General features: G+C 39.7%; 1 protein-coding gene across 2 annotated transcripts in view; it reads right to left on the bottom strand.

Moving 5' to 3' along the window:
• Nucleotides 1-5,483: 5,483 nt before the first annotated feature.
• ADCY8 (adenylate cyclase 8) overlaps nt 5,484-15,037 on the bottom strand; it is a 117,543-nt gene continuing 107,989 nt past the window's right edge. For both annotated transcript variants that reach the window (XM_056484033.1, XM_056484034.1), the window contains 3 exons: nt 9,806-9,898; nt 7,535-7,649; nt 5,484-6,058 (listed from right to left, as the gene is read on the bottom strand). In XM_056484033.1, coding sequence (XP_056340008.1) covers nt 5,571-6,058; nt 7,535-7,649; nt 9,806-9,898 — 696 coding nt within the window. In that variant the 3' untranslated portion in view covers nt 5,484-5,570. The remainder of the gene's footprint in view (nt 6,059-7,534; nt 7,650-9,805; nt 9,899-15,037) is intronic.

Raw genomic sequence — 15,037 nt, 5'->3', positions numbered from 1 at the left:
GGAAACTTTCAGCTCATAGAGGTAAGGACAGCATAGCTTGGAAGGAAAATATGGTGGAGATCCATAAGCTGCAATGGGCACATCACCTGCCTTGTCTGAAAGAGTAAGAGGAGGAAATGATGTTGCTTAAATTAAGTTTTAAGTATTGGTGAGTTTTTTGTTTCTGAATAAATTCGGAGTGGATAAATAAAATGGAAACTATGAGTATTTGGATTTCTGTTTGTTCTGAAGGAAGCAATAAAAAAAACCCAAACCAAACCACCAATAGAAAAGGATGTTTTTGGAGATGGTTCCATGCCAAGTTAATTGCCCGGAAAAGAGGAGCCCCACAGGGCAGCAGGTGATTGCCCACTGCAGTGTCAGCTGTGGCATGTGGGATGTATTCCCTGTGCCCTCATTATCCTGTGAGCAGGTCTGGGACTGCCAAGCTGCCAAGTGTAACAACTTGCAGATTATTATGCTCTTAATGAAGAATGAGCTGTAAAGGCACAGTGTGGATTCAGCTTGTGGTATAGATCCTGCTAGGACCTTCTTCCCAGCATCATTCAGATGGGAAAAGTGCTAAAGGGCAGCTCCCAGCTTGCTCAAGCCTCTGGTCTTGCCTTTCTTGGCAGCAGGGACACAGGGAATGAATTGGTGCCACTGCAAGTCTTGGTTTTATCCACACAGAATATGGTGACTCCAAGGCAGGGTTAACTGACAGGTAACTCCTGACTCCTGGATGGAGCTTTAGAGCATTGTTCTGGGCACATCCAAAAGAGGAAACCACTCACCTGGAGCAAAATTACTTGGTGATTTGTAGAAACTCAGAAAACTGAGAGCCTGTCAAAATAGTCTCTGTGTGGAATGATGAATAGGGGGAAGCTGTTGTATTTTTTATTATTTGAAGTAAGTGATGGGTTAGTTCAAATTATACTTAATATTCTGTGGCTGTAATAATATCCCTTGGAGCAGCCCATGTCAATATTGCTGGGCAATACTTTTTTGTAATCAAAAGTAATTTCACACATATAATTTGTTTTAGAACCTTAGATTTTCAGCAAACCAGCTGAGTTTGCTTCTTCTTCGTCTCCATGTGGCAACAGTGATGCTTCTTTGTTTTCAATTAATACTGCAAAGCTGAAGGAGGCACTGATTTCAGGACCCTCAAAAGATATATAGATTGTGAAACAGAGAGATGTTCAGTGTATCAATAGAGCTATAATATCCTGTGATTCTTGATCTGGAAGTATTTCACAACCAGCAAAACAAAACACCTTGAGGTGAGGGAGATCTGGGTCAGGAGATGTAGCATGAGATGGCATTTTACAGGAGATCAACCAGCCCTGCATATAGCTGTTGTTTTCACATGAAAGAACTGAATGAATCAGCATCTGGTGGCTCTGTAACTCTGACAGCTATCACATATAGAACACCTTAGGGGTAAATAGACAGAAAAGAAGAAAATTTTTAGAAAAAAAAATGAGCCTTATCTGCTAAAGTTATGTAAATGGAATTTTTTTGTTTTTCTGGAAGAGCTAATGAGAGCATTCCTTAAAAACCGCTGTAAGCCTCGAGTGCCTGGAGGTATGCATATTGAATTTTTGCCCCTTCCCTCCCATCTGCCAGCTGCTCTGCTGTCATATTTTTTTTCCCTTCTCCAGCAAAGCAGAGCTGGGGAAAGCACAAGCCCAGAACTGTGTCACTGCACAGAGGAAGGTGGATGGGGAGGTTAATAAGTTGACTGTGCAATTATAACACTCACCATGTACCCCTGACGATGGTTAATGTGGTTGTTTCCTGCTCCTCTGATGATTTTTCTGCCTGTTTGTCAAGGCACTGTGGGGCCAGGCTCTGCTCCCTGCCTTGCTGCTCCACAGTGGGCAGCCCCAGGAAACTTGCCTACCAGGCACTTTCCTGTGCTGGGTGTTTGTTTAAACTCTTTGACTCCCAGTGCACTTAGGAAAGGCAGCTGAAGTTCTGCTAATGAGAAAAGGATTAGATGAGATTTTTTTTTTTTTTTATTGCTGTGCTTTTCCAAATGTGAAAACAACTGTGAAATAATCAGGAATGGATTAAAGCTGAGGACAGCTTTTCCCCCTGTGTTTAAAAGCTATTTTTTGATCTTTTTTTTTTTGTTAGCACACAGTTCTAAATGATATCACACCCTGTTCCCAGTAGAGTTAAACTCATTGGTTTGAGTCTTAATGTGAGCCAAAAGTAGATACCTTGACTGCTGTCAGTACCTAACTGTGAATTTCTAAATATACATTATAAAAATTGGTCAATGGCATAAATTAATTAACACAAAACCTCCTTCACTGCCCTTCAAACCAACACTCCTGCTACAGGTATGGCTTTTTGCTAGAATATAGGCGTGATGGTTGCAAAAATGCTCTTGGAGCACTTCAAAATAATGATTTTGGTACAGAACTGTTGTCCAGATTGTCAATATTCCATCTGCCTTTATGACTGAGTACTTCAAAGCATAAGCTGCCCTTGATGCAATTGATTGTATGTTGCTTTTCAGAGAAGAAAGCTGTGGGTTCCAGCCTGTTTATTTAGAAATCATTTAAGAGCTCCTGACATGGATCTTTGTGGAGGAACTGAGGTACAAATTTCTGAGGAAGCAGCCTACTGCTGTTTGTTTCTGTGTAGAGCACTATTGTAGAAAGAAACAAGGTGACATCAAAGAATATAGTCAAGTTTTGCCAAGGCTTTCTTCTCCTAATAGAGAAAATCTATGGAAGTCCTCAATATTTGCTAGCTGCTTTGGCTGAAGTGTTATGATATCAAGGCAATTGGGTTTCATTAACCCAGGCATCCATGTTTTAAGGGATAATTTCTGGGTGTTTTAGCTTGTATGAGCAATTCTATCCTTTATGGACAAGAAACCCTAAAGATGGCTGTGAGGGAAAGCTGAATACACTAATGGTACCATAAAGTACAACAAGGAAACTGAGACCATAAGTAATAGCTGTGCTCCACAGAAAACTGATGCTACAATGAGAAATAACATTGCTGAACCTATAGGTCAGCACATATGAAAAGGAACAAACATTGCAATTGCTGGGATGACAAATAACCAGCAAGTACAGAAAAATAGTCTCATGCAAGGATTTACCTTCTACAGTAAAAAGTGAAATTCCTCACTAAAAAATTGCTCATGGCAATGAGGTGATTTAGCAGTAATGAACTGATTTAGCAAACTCTTTATCTGGTCAGCACAGACTCAGGCTTCACTAACCAGTGATTTTTCTTGGGAACACAGTTATGCTAATGGGGATTTTGAGAGGGATACCAGAGAAAGACATCTGTCTGATAAGAAGCAGGAAATTTGGGCCTGTGCTAAAGAGCAGTGCAGCTGCACTCATAACTCCAGTCTCCAATCCTGTTATCCAGTTAACACCTTCCACTCACCGCAAATTGTTGTTACAGAGGTGGTGAGAATTAGAAAATCAGAATTAGAAAATCTGGGCTATAAGCAAGAATTAAATGTTTAGAGGACTCAGAGAAGTGAACCCATCCAGCACAGGAAAAAAAAAAAAAAAAAAAGCTGTTAAGGAGAGGACAGCTGTTAATGAACTGTTAAAACGAGCCAAAACTTCCTTATTTAGTGTCTGAAATACCACTGAAAACATGAAATTAATTTAAATGCTTCAGGTGTCATCACTTCCATTTCTTCATCTCCTACAGTATCAGCGCTTGCCTAGGTGGGCTGAGGGGTTTGACTTTCCACACATGGCATAAAAGTGTTATTTGTGGGGACTGAAAGGAGTAACATTTGGAATGAAAGCTCAGTTACTGTTGAAACATCACTGGGTATAACATTTCAGTTTGTTCATTGCCTTCTCTCTTCAGACCCACTATTCAGTGATATAACTTTCTATTGAATTTACCTGTCTATCTTTCTTGTTTTCTGTTTCAGAATATGGCAATTTATGGATAAAGCATTGCCCTACAAACCTGTTCATTGGGTCACTTTACACTGAAATGCATTTTTTTAAAATCTCATTACAATTAAACACTTTCATGTTTTGGTACCTCTTTTGTTAGTGAACAGCAATGTCTTCAAAAATATATTAGTCAGGATGTTCCAGCCAAATTGGCCATTTTCTAAAAAGGAGTCTAATCCAGTGGCAGTGCTCCTAAGAATCCTGAGTTTTTATGCAGGGCCAGGTAACAGCAGCCTGCAGAAAGCAAGTCTGTATTTACCAAGAATCTGTATGTTGCACTGTAGTGTTTGAGCATGGTTCATCTGGGGATTGCTGTGTGATTACAGGTTCTGCTCTGCTGTCTGTGATTTACTTTAAAGACAGTATTTACTGAAACAAGCCCAGCTCCTTTGAGAGCAGACTTGATGAGAGGTTCATTCGTGCACTTTACTGCCTGATGTGAATCTTGGCATGAGTGAATGCACAAACCTGGGCTGTATATTTACTCTTTCCAAGGTGAAGTTGAATAGCCAGTCCCCAAAAAGTTAACCTAGTTTTGATGCAGGACTTGTAGCACTGAGGTGTGCCCTTGTAGCATCTTGCTAGGACTGTCTGTGCTGGCAGGAAAATAGTTTAGGGTATTCTCAGGCTTGGCTTCCCCTCGTCTTGGGGCAGCTGAGTGGGAGCTTAGCAGTGATTTTTGTCTCCTGCTTCAAGACACACTCATTTTACAGGCTCAGAAAACCCTTGTTTTGGTGGCAGCTCAGACTGGTGACAGAGTGAAGAGCTAAACTCTGAAAAACAACACCGTGGAATCAGATTAGTTTCTTGACTGTACAATTGATTCAGCTGTGGGCTCCATCATGTCATTCAAGATGTCAATCTGTTGTCTGTCTGTCTGTGTGCCAGTCAGGACAGCACAGTGTGTGTCTGAGCCCTCCAAACAGGACTGATGGATATGCCATAATGCCCACAGGAGAGACTCCACCTCCTGCCATGGCTGCAAGAGGTCAGCTGGACACCAGCACACAATTTATATACAGTGCAGTCACACAGCTGTGAGGAGGATCCCTTAGTCTGTTTGAAGAGTGAACTCAATGGAATCACTGAGTTTAGGACAAGATTCTTTTCTGTCTTCCAGATCCTCATACCTGGGTGGATAACACACTTTAAAATCTTTGGATGTATTGTCAATATTTTTCCTGTAGCTATGGGGACAAGGCAACTACCTTAGATTGTATAAATCTACTTGAAGGCAATTAAAGGTGAGAAGAACCCACTCAATCTCTTTTTGTTTTGCTTTAATCTGAAAAATCTGACAGTATTTCCTCCTTTTGCCATCATTAACTGCCTACACAATCCATGTTCTAAATCCCTCCAGTCAGGGGGTTTATTCTTGCCCCTTTCTGCAGCTAGATGACACAGCAGAGTTATGGCCTACACCTACTGTGTCTGGATATTCAGAGGTTAATCACAGCTGACTGGGGAGAGATGCTGGCATTGTGTGCTAAAATATAAGAATTTGAGTCTCATCAAAATATCACACCAGAAAAAAAAAAATCACACTCCTTCTAAAAAAAATTAAACCCTTTTTATTTGTATATTTATTTTTATATATAAAAGAAATACAAAAAACAACCCCACAAACAATGCTGATTATGGCAATTCAGTTTTGTCAGCCCCCTCTGCTTGGGCTGCTGCCTCAGATCCACCGGGAGTGAGCAAAGTCCTCCGGTTGTAATGTCCTTTTATGATTCCAGAGTTATTGTTCTCATTAAGAATTTGCTTCTGTTTTTGCCTGTTAAGAGACTGTACAAGTCCTAATACAACAGCTGCTAGTGAATACTGTCCAGTCAGCTTTCTTGGTTGTAGGATTAGAGGATTTGGTTGAACTCTTCCTAGAAGAAAATATGTTTTGATTTTTCCTTCCTGTTCACTGATACCTTTGACATAAATTTCTCCCCGGTAGTCGAAGGCAAAGCCTCGGTCCTTCAGGATCAGATACGTTTCTTCAGGCACTTGGATTCTGTCACTGACACCTGTGCTGTCCATCCGACTTGCTAAATTCACTGTCTTGCCCCAGATGTCGTACTGGGGTTTCTTAGCACCGATAACTCCTGCTACAACAGAGCCATGGCTAATCCCTGATTAGGGAAAAAAAAGAAAAATGGAAGATAAACTGTGTACAATAATGATTAAAACCCTTATTTGCACTTAAGAACCAGGTGAAGCCTGGTTCAGATACAGATCTCCAGGCTTAAGAGAGAGGTGCATATATAGAGAAATTAAACAAACAAAAAAAAAATCTGGAAAAGCTAGGAAACTTGAAAAGTGAAATCAACAGGTATAGTTTATGGGACACCCATGTCTGTGGAATCACAATACTTATGTGTCATCTGTATTCCTCACATTATTGCCAAAACTCCTGAAAACTTATTCTCAGATAGTAGGAAAGTTTTCTGGAACTACACTTGTTGAGGGTGACCTTGTTAGTGCTATACAGTCATGAAATTGCATTCTTATGTTCCATGAAATAAAAATACTAAAGCCTTGTGTGAAGTTATTAAAAGATTGCATTTTGCAAGATTGTTACATAAAAAGGCAAGCAATAGCTATTTTTTTCTATAGCAGTGATTAAAGAATAATTTTAGTAGAGAGTAAGATGTCTTTTAGAAAAAGATTTTAGTTTTTGAGTTTTTTATCTTTTTTAAAGATTTTTTTTAATAGTGTTAGAAATATTATCAAATAGATTTGCATCCATGCTCTATAAAATCCTGCCATGTGATCCATGCCTACTAAGTGTGGATGCCTGGTCCTCGAGAAATCTTGGGAACTATAAGTTTTGTGTTCAAAACTTTTAGGAATTGCAGATCAGATGTGATGCTGTGACCCTCCATGCTGTGACTGATGAATATATTTCAATTTTTCTATGGCAGGATTATCTATAAAAGACATGTCCCTTCCAGGTGTTTGTTTTTGTTTTGTTTAGGCTAGTGATCCACTCAGCATGAGAAGTCATTAAATTTACTCCTGCTATGTGCCACATATCCAGGCCAATTTTTATGTCCCATTCCACGAGCCATGCAGGATATTCCATCTAGAACAATAACTTACTCATCACAGGGAGAATTCAGAGATACTGCCACTGGTCAGGTCAGAGAAGGAATTAAATTTTTGTGCAAAACAGAAGTACTACTCCCAGGGTTTAGGAGAAACTACTTTTGTCCCTTTACTGAAGAAGAGCATTATACAGGGAGATTAATTAGAGTCTGTGTGAGTATTAGTCTTGGAGTTGGATCTAGGTTGTCCTGTTCACTTTTTGTGTTATATCTGTGGGTTCTTAGTGCCAAACTTACTGAAGACAGTAAATCAATTATGTTCCCCATTCACAATTCACTGAAACTTTGAATTTCTTCAATCACCAAATCAAGGCCTATATTCTGCAAATGGAGAATTTAATATTTCTGACTTTTCCTGGGATGAAGTCAATTTGAAAACAGAGGATACTTGGGCTCTCCTGAATTGTGCATGTCCTTGCAATGTTCCTGGAGTGCACTCAGTGGAGTCACCTCCTTACAGACAAAACCCCATTTTAGCTCTCGAGTTTGAGCCATGCTTACCAATACGGAGTTCAAAGTTGTTGAACGAGTGCTTGTTGATCTCCTGTATGCTTTCATTCAGAGCTATGGAGAAGTCAGCCAAGGCACACAAATGCCCCCACTTGTCTTCACATTGCTGAGGAAAAAGTTATGCACTAATATGTTAATAAAGTTTTGCATTTTCCCAGCTGCCACCCATTCCTACAAATGCCAAGTGTTTGCATTTGGAATCCAGGCTCAACATTCTAGATGGAAGAGAGGTACACTGCTATTAATAGTAATGCTTCCCATTATGTTATACCAGTATAACTGGATAAAGAGCAGCTTAAAAGGCCAAAGAAGGTAAATTTCTGTCAACAATCTGACAGGCAAATGTGAGAATTAACAAGGCATGTGAAATGGTCTAAGGCTGAGAAGGAAAGTATAGAGAGGATTGAGATTGTTCAGACTCAAGGGTCAAAATCAAGTGAGAACATGTGCTTATGACCCACATAAGCAAGAAGCAGAGTGAAAGAAATGAAAGATGTGCAATTCTCCTTTACTGAAACCATCACCCAGGAAAAGCATCAATTCAAGTGCTCTCAGAGATGTAATGATGACAGGAACAACAGGGCAAGCCAGGCAATCTGGGGTTGGTTAAGGGAGAGAGGAAAGGCTCTTCTGTAGCCCATTAATTGCCTTAGGGCTCCCTGCTCCTTGCCTTCTATTTCCCTTCCTACAAAGCAGAGGATATACAGATGGGGACCAGCAGTAGGTTTTAGTCTTCCCAGAACACCCCAGAACAGATGATGGGGCAGGGACTCTCAAGGGGGCAGCAGAGTAAGGAACAGCTGTGGGTTTGGCCCAATGATTGTATCTCATCTCTTCTGAAGCAAGGTAATTCATCAAATTTCCAGTTCATAGTACAAAGGATTGTAAGTTTCTCCCTGGGCCATGCAGTCCAGCCCTTGGCAGTTTTGATCATCCTATGTGTTTAATACTGAACATGAACATCTCCTTGGCATCACCCTGTTCTGTTCACACCATGCTTGGTCCTTATCCTTAACTAGCTCTGTTCACAGCATGCCAACCTGTCTCAGCAGCCTGCACCTCTTAGGTGCTGACAAGGTGACAGACATGTATGTATGACAAGTGTATTTAAAACGTGTAAAAATTCCATTAAGATATTATAGTTCAAGAAAAGAGGAGAGTTAATCAGTCTTGGAAAGGCAGTGAAGCTCTTCTCCCTTGGAATTTTTACCCCCATCAAGAGTCAGAGGAAGTGATTAGGAGCTGTGTAGCTATAACCAGCTATCTCCCTGGTGTTCTATTCTTCTTTGCTGATGTCTACACAGAAGCATTTTGACAATCAAAAATCCCATGCATATCTAGTTTTATGGATTTCTAGCTGTCAGCATCACTTGTTACTCTGTAGGTGGGAGATGCTCAGCTAGTTACACTCCATGTGTTTTATAATGTATTCTTAACAAACAGTGGAAATTTTCTGGTTTATACAGCTCATGATAATCTGGCTTCTGCTTTTCAGAAGTTCTGGTCAGTGTGGTTCCCAGCCTGTGACCAGTCAGGGGCAGCACATCCTTTTTCTGCTGCTCTTCCTGGGGACAGGCACCAGTTGCCAAAGAAACAGATTTCAGCTACAGATGACTTCTCATTGGATGTATTTTAGAGCTTCATCTAATTTGTTTCCAGGCAAATTCTTGTGTGGGATTATGAATGGATTTCTCTCATCTGTCTTATGTGAGGTTTGTGGCTGTGACTGTGTGTGTCCTCTGTGACTATTTATCCCCTCAGCTTGGTTTGCTTGCTCTTCAGTTGAACTGATGATCTGCTTTCTTTTTGATGTGTAGTTACCGTGCTGTCTGCAGATAGGCTGTATCAAAAAAGAGTATAAATGCAGAATTACACCTGCATAAGTACAATCAGTTAATAGATCCTCTCCATCAATTATTAGGGGTTGTCAGTCATGTTCCTGTCTGAGTTACTGAGGTGGCTTTAGAGTATGTCTGAAGATATAGATAGACCTGATCTAGATTCACACTGATGTGACTGAAAGGAAATTTTTTTTCTCCTATAAACCTAAATTTGAGGAAAGAATCCATATGGTTCTTGTTCCAAGCACAAGATGGCATTTGAATTCATCAAGAAGTGCAACTGCTGTCTGCCAGAAGCCCCAAATGTCTACTTTATTTTAGCAAAACAAGTTTTATGAACAACATAGAGATAACATATTTTTGAATGTGAATGGTCAGAATAATCACAAGTTTTGCTTCTTAAAGAAAATTATCCTCTTACCTGTTTTTCTGGTGATAATCCTGACACGGCCATGTACGTGCTGCCAATTGTTTTAATTTTTTCAATATCTTGAAATCTCTCTTCACCTAGTAACTAAAGCATATGTAAAAAGAAAAATACTGTTACTCCTGTAATTCCTAACACAAAATGCTTTTAAAGATGTGAGAATGTAATTTTACCCCTGTGGTATCTTTGAGTCAGTCATGGCGCACAATTTATTCTGGGTTCTGGGGAGCACTGATCTGGAACTGTGGAACATCATCTACTCACTGAGTGCATGCAAGCTAAATTCTGCTGTTTGGTAATTTCCACAATGGATAATATAAGATATGTATATTCCAGCCTAAGAGAAATACATCCAAGTCCTGCATTTCCTGAGGTATGATCACTGAATAGCAGTGAAGACAAAGTGTGAATAGAAGGTTGATCACTTAACGATGTTCTTAAAACTCTACTGGAGGAACTCAGTTTGCAAATTAAGTACTCCTACAGCAACAATTAAAGTGATGAGATCAGTATTCAACCAGACTAGCTGGGGCTCTGAGCAATCTGGTCCAGTGGAAGGTGTCCCTGACCATGGCAGGGGGGCTGGAACAAGATGATCTTCCAACCCAAACCATTCTATAATCCTATGATTTTACACACTCAATGGATGGAGGTAGGTGCCTCCAAAGAAATCCTGTAAGAGACCAAGTCCTCTTATATCCCCTGCTTCCCTCTACTTAGTGTCAGACTGGACACCAGCATGTCCATTGGATCATTCAGTCTATACATTTGTTATGTATTTTCCCCTTCTAAAAAAAATTCCGGGAACCAATGGGAAATGGTAAATGCCTGTATTTATTTGGGATTTGCTATAGCTATGGGTGTTAACTAGGTATAAAGAGCTTGTCAGATTGAGAATCTGGAAGAGAAAGAGTAAATTTAGTTGAGTGACTAAAGCTCTGAATGAAGTGGGAGTGAAAGTTTGTTCCCTATTCCAAGTCCATATTTATGGCTTAACTAAAGACTTTCCATAAAATAGAAACCAGAGCCTTACATTCCTTGAAAGTCCTTAGCAGAGTTCAGGATGTGGATTCTATCAGTGATAACGAGTGTGGGATATGGAATTAATCACCTCATCATAGGAAATTGTTTGTTGCTGGTGTTAATGCCAAATACCCTGTGAAACTTTGTGATAAGCTGTATGGTATCTAATAAATTTAGGGATCAGTATGGTTACCAAGTCATGGGAGAAAAAAAGCACTTCACAAAAAAAAAGGAATTTCAAACTTTCAATTCTAAAGGCTTGATTTATTTGGGGTTTAAAAGGAAAAAAGTCTTTCTGTGGTCAGGCAAAAATGTAACGAAATATTTTCCCCTTTATTTTTCTACACTGTTGTGCATTCTTTTTTCCCATCTTGTGAGCTGGAATTTCCTGCCCACTAAAGGGATTCTTTCATTCAAAGGGAGAAACACAGCAAAGGCATAACATGAACTATCCCCTGGCACTAAGTGACCCCAGTGCAGCCAGCAGGGCTGTGCAGATATGGCACCATCTGTCCCTAAGGGGAGGCTGCTCAGCCTGCACGGAGGAAACACAAAGACATATGCTTCATGGCTCCTGTCCAAGCCAGCAAAGTCCAAAGACTTAACCTGCTTCTCATTTTTCTTTAAACTGCCAGAACAGCCCACTGTGTACCCTTCCCTCTCACAAGGGCAGCTCTTCCTACTGCTCTCTTAAAGAAAAAGATTGTTTCTTGTAGCTCTGCTTCTGTGAGCAACCTGAGAGCATCGTGTGTGGGCAAGGGGAGAAAATGGTCCTGCTTGAAAACAGTCCATGTTTTCATTTCCAGATGGTTGCTGGAAGCAACAGCAAACAGCACACTAATTTAAAATTTATAATAAATATCTAAAATTACTCTTTTTAGGAAAGAAAATGTCATTTGCTATGATACAATATAGAAAAAGGTGATCCCAAGTTATGGGTTTTTTCCTCATTCATTATGTTTCCAAATCTCCTGTTTGTTTCTTTTTGTCCCCTGCTTTATATGGCCTGTTCAATACCTTCTTTCCTTCTTCAAATAATGGTCTATTTAGTAATTGCTTTCTTCATGGTATGACAGGATGATGGATTTTGATACTAGGGGAAGATATTCCAACTCAGTCCTAAATCAGCTGCCATTTGTTAAAAGATTTTAAATAGGCTGCTTATTTAACATGATAGGCCAGGGACACATTTTCAAACACTAGAATGTGGTTTGTATCTAAAAATAAACTAATGGCTTGATGCTGCAATTCATGTCCAGCCAAGTCTGTGTGGAGCTCAGACCCTGGGATCACATGTACAAAATTGTACAAAAAAGAATATTGCAGGACATGGAACGCAACTGCAAAGTAATCAAAAATCTGAAAGCAGGATCCAGTGTTCTGTTCAAGACTCTGCTTGTGGCAACATAAAATATTAATATCTGTTGTGATATACACTATGTAAAGCACTGCAGGATAAATAAAATGCAAGAAAGTAAAAAAAAAAAATACTTGAACAAGAAAGCTCTTCTGAAAACACAATCCCAACTGTAACATTAACATACATAAATAACATATTAAAAAGCCTAAAAAGAATATTACACTTAAAAAAAATTCCTTCAAGACTCATAATACCTGCACAAATGTTATATTGTTAATTTTTTAGTCTAACATCTCTAGGAAAGGGAGTTTAGCCCTGAATGTGTCTTAAAACTACAGTCATACAAAAAGAAAGTAATTATAAAACTTCAATTTTCATATTTGCTTCTTTTTGCCAGTCCAGAAACTAGTACCTCCTGTTCTGCCTCACCTGGCAGGAAGACTGGATAATTTGGAAGTAAAAAAATTTGTGAACCATGAGGGGAAAAGAACAACTGAGTGAGGGCTGTATTTTGACAATAGTCGACCACCTATTCTGCAAAATTGACTTTTGGACCACCTCCTCCCAGTCCCTAAGAAAGACCCAGCCACAATCTGACTCTGTGAGCACCTACCCCATGCAGCTGTCAGTGACAGTTTCTCTTCCAACACTCACTATTTATTTACTGCTTTTTTGTAACTGGCTTTGTCTCTCTAACATAGATCTGTTATGTAGAAGGCAAAGTAACAGATCCAGTCTGTAACCTTGCTCTGTTGCATTAACAAGGAAAACCCTCTAAAAAGAAGAAATAACCCTTTAAACAAGATTTCCTTCTTGTTTACCTATCACATTTTTCAAACCAGGTCAATTTATGTTTTAACTACAGCTTCCATTCAGAAGCATCATTTTGGCCCTTTATATGTTTATTATTATTATTATTATTATTATTATTATTATTATTATTATTGTAAGGAAAAGAGGCAATTCACAGTGTAGAATCTGATCTGAGCATATGAACTCAGTTCAGTTGTCTAAACATATATGTACAGTGTGATCTAGGGTTCTGTTGCTTTGAAAACCTTCAGTGGCTTTCTCCAGAACACGAATTTTCTGAGGATGCAGTATGGGAGCTGACAACCCTGTGTGGGTGTCCCAAATCACCAAGGATGTAGAAATGGCATCAGGTGCCTGTGTCCTGCACTCCTGTGCTAAGATTTCTGCATTAGGGTGTGTCTCCAGAGGTGTGCACTGGATGCTGAGAAGCAGAGTTTCCCCATGGATGACAGAGCTGTTCTGCCCTCGAGCTGCACATCTGCATTTTGCTCCTGGGGCTGTGTTTAACAGCAGGCAATCTTGGCAAGGGACATGGGGAAAAAATGAAGGAATGGTGACACTATAGTGTCAGTCAATAGTTACATGGAAACATGGCTAGCCCTGAAACACTGCACCTGGAATGATTTCTGGTTCCTTTTCCATGGATAAGGTTACTCCTTTCAGTTGCTCTGTCTGGCATATCACTTTTCAGATTGCTTAGACAGAGTAAACTAATGGCATGACCATGCTGCAAGTAGGTTAGCAGTCAGCAGGGGATCCCATAATTTCATTTGCTACCTGTACCAAGAACATATCTATTCTTCAACTAAGCATGTCTGGGACATAATACAGTCTCCAATTAGGTCCTTTATTAATTACAGAGCAGGTGTTAGGGGCCTGAAAGTAATACTGTGTTAGGGTTTTGATTAAAGCCTTGCCTTCAGTAATTGCCACAGCAGCAAAGGAATTTTATTGTGAAGATTACATGAATGTGCATGACAAAATATCCTAATGCAAAGACTATTGCTATGAATTAATTTAAGTTTGAGGGGTAATCATTTTAATCAGGTCTGGAAATAAAAACAAAACTATTAATCAAGAAGCATGCTGACAGCTGTGCTAGATCCTGGAGGTAAGAGCAGGCATTTATACCCATGGGGAATGCAGTGCAGGAGCTCAGCAGGTGACAGAGTTCTTCTCATGGGGGGAAAATTTTGTTCTCTGTTTAAATGCACAGGGAAACGTTCTCTGTGAATTCTTCTATTTCCCACTCATAGTTTTAGTATCTCACCAATTATATGGATAAATTTCATTCCCAGTTTCAGTGTCAGTAATCTTAGCCTTGGTACAACCTTTGTGAGCAGCCACTCATTCCCCATGCAGGTGCCCAGGATGAAGTCTCAGACCAATGACACCATGTTTGCTCCTTCCCTTTTCTGCCTGGACCATTGCAGTCTGGTGCAGAGGTCCAATCTCATTGATAAGTATAAGTGATTCCAATTCTATTTTTACCACTCAAGGAGAGCTGCACGCTTTTGAAAACTGCCTGCAGTAGAGAAGTTAAAATTCTCTCTGCTAGGTAGTTTTGCCAGTCCTTTTTCATCCTTCCTGGTTTTGAATTTTTTTTAAAGCTCTTCATTGGCCTATGCTTTGTCTCCTTTCTTTTTCCTGTTGGGCTCATTGCAGGACATGATACCACCTGTCTCTGCTTCTTCACAAAGTACTTTGCAGAGTATGTAAATTTCTCCTGACTTCACTTACAGGTTTTCTTTGCTTTTTATCTTGTCCTCTCCTCAGTTCTTTTTTTTTAAATTTAACTGGACAGAATACCTAAATAAATTCTTTTCCCTTTCTGTGTCCTTCCCATTAAAAAAAAAAAAAAAATCCCCTCACCTCTGAATTCCTCTATGAAACAAGAAGCAGAACTTCATTTATCTCTCTATAAAATTCCTAAGCAGACAAGTCTCCTCAGTTCATGTCACCACCACCTCTCATTCTCTACCTAACATTTGCTTCTGAGCTGTGTGCTTCACATTTAACTGGGCACTGTT

This window comes from Oenanthe melanoleuca, chromosome 2 (assembly GCF_029582105.1).
Source record: "Oenanthe melanoleuca isolate GR-GAL-2019-014 chromosome 2, OMel1.0, whole genome shotgun sequence".
NCBI classification, from domain to species: domain Eukaryota; kingdom Metazoa; phylum Chordata; class Aves; order Passeriformes; family Muscicapidae; genus Oenanthe; species Oenanthe melanoleuca.
This window is presented reverse-complemented; position numbering and strand designations above follow the sequence as displayed.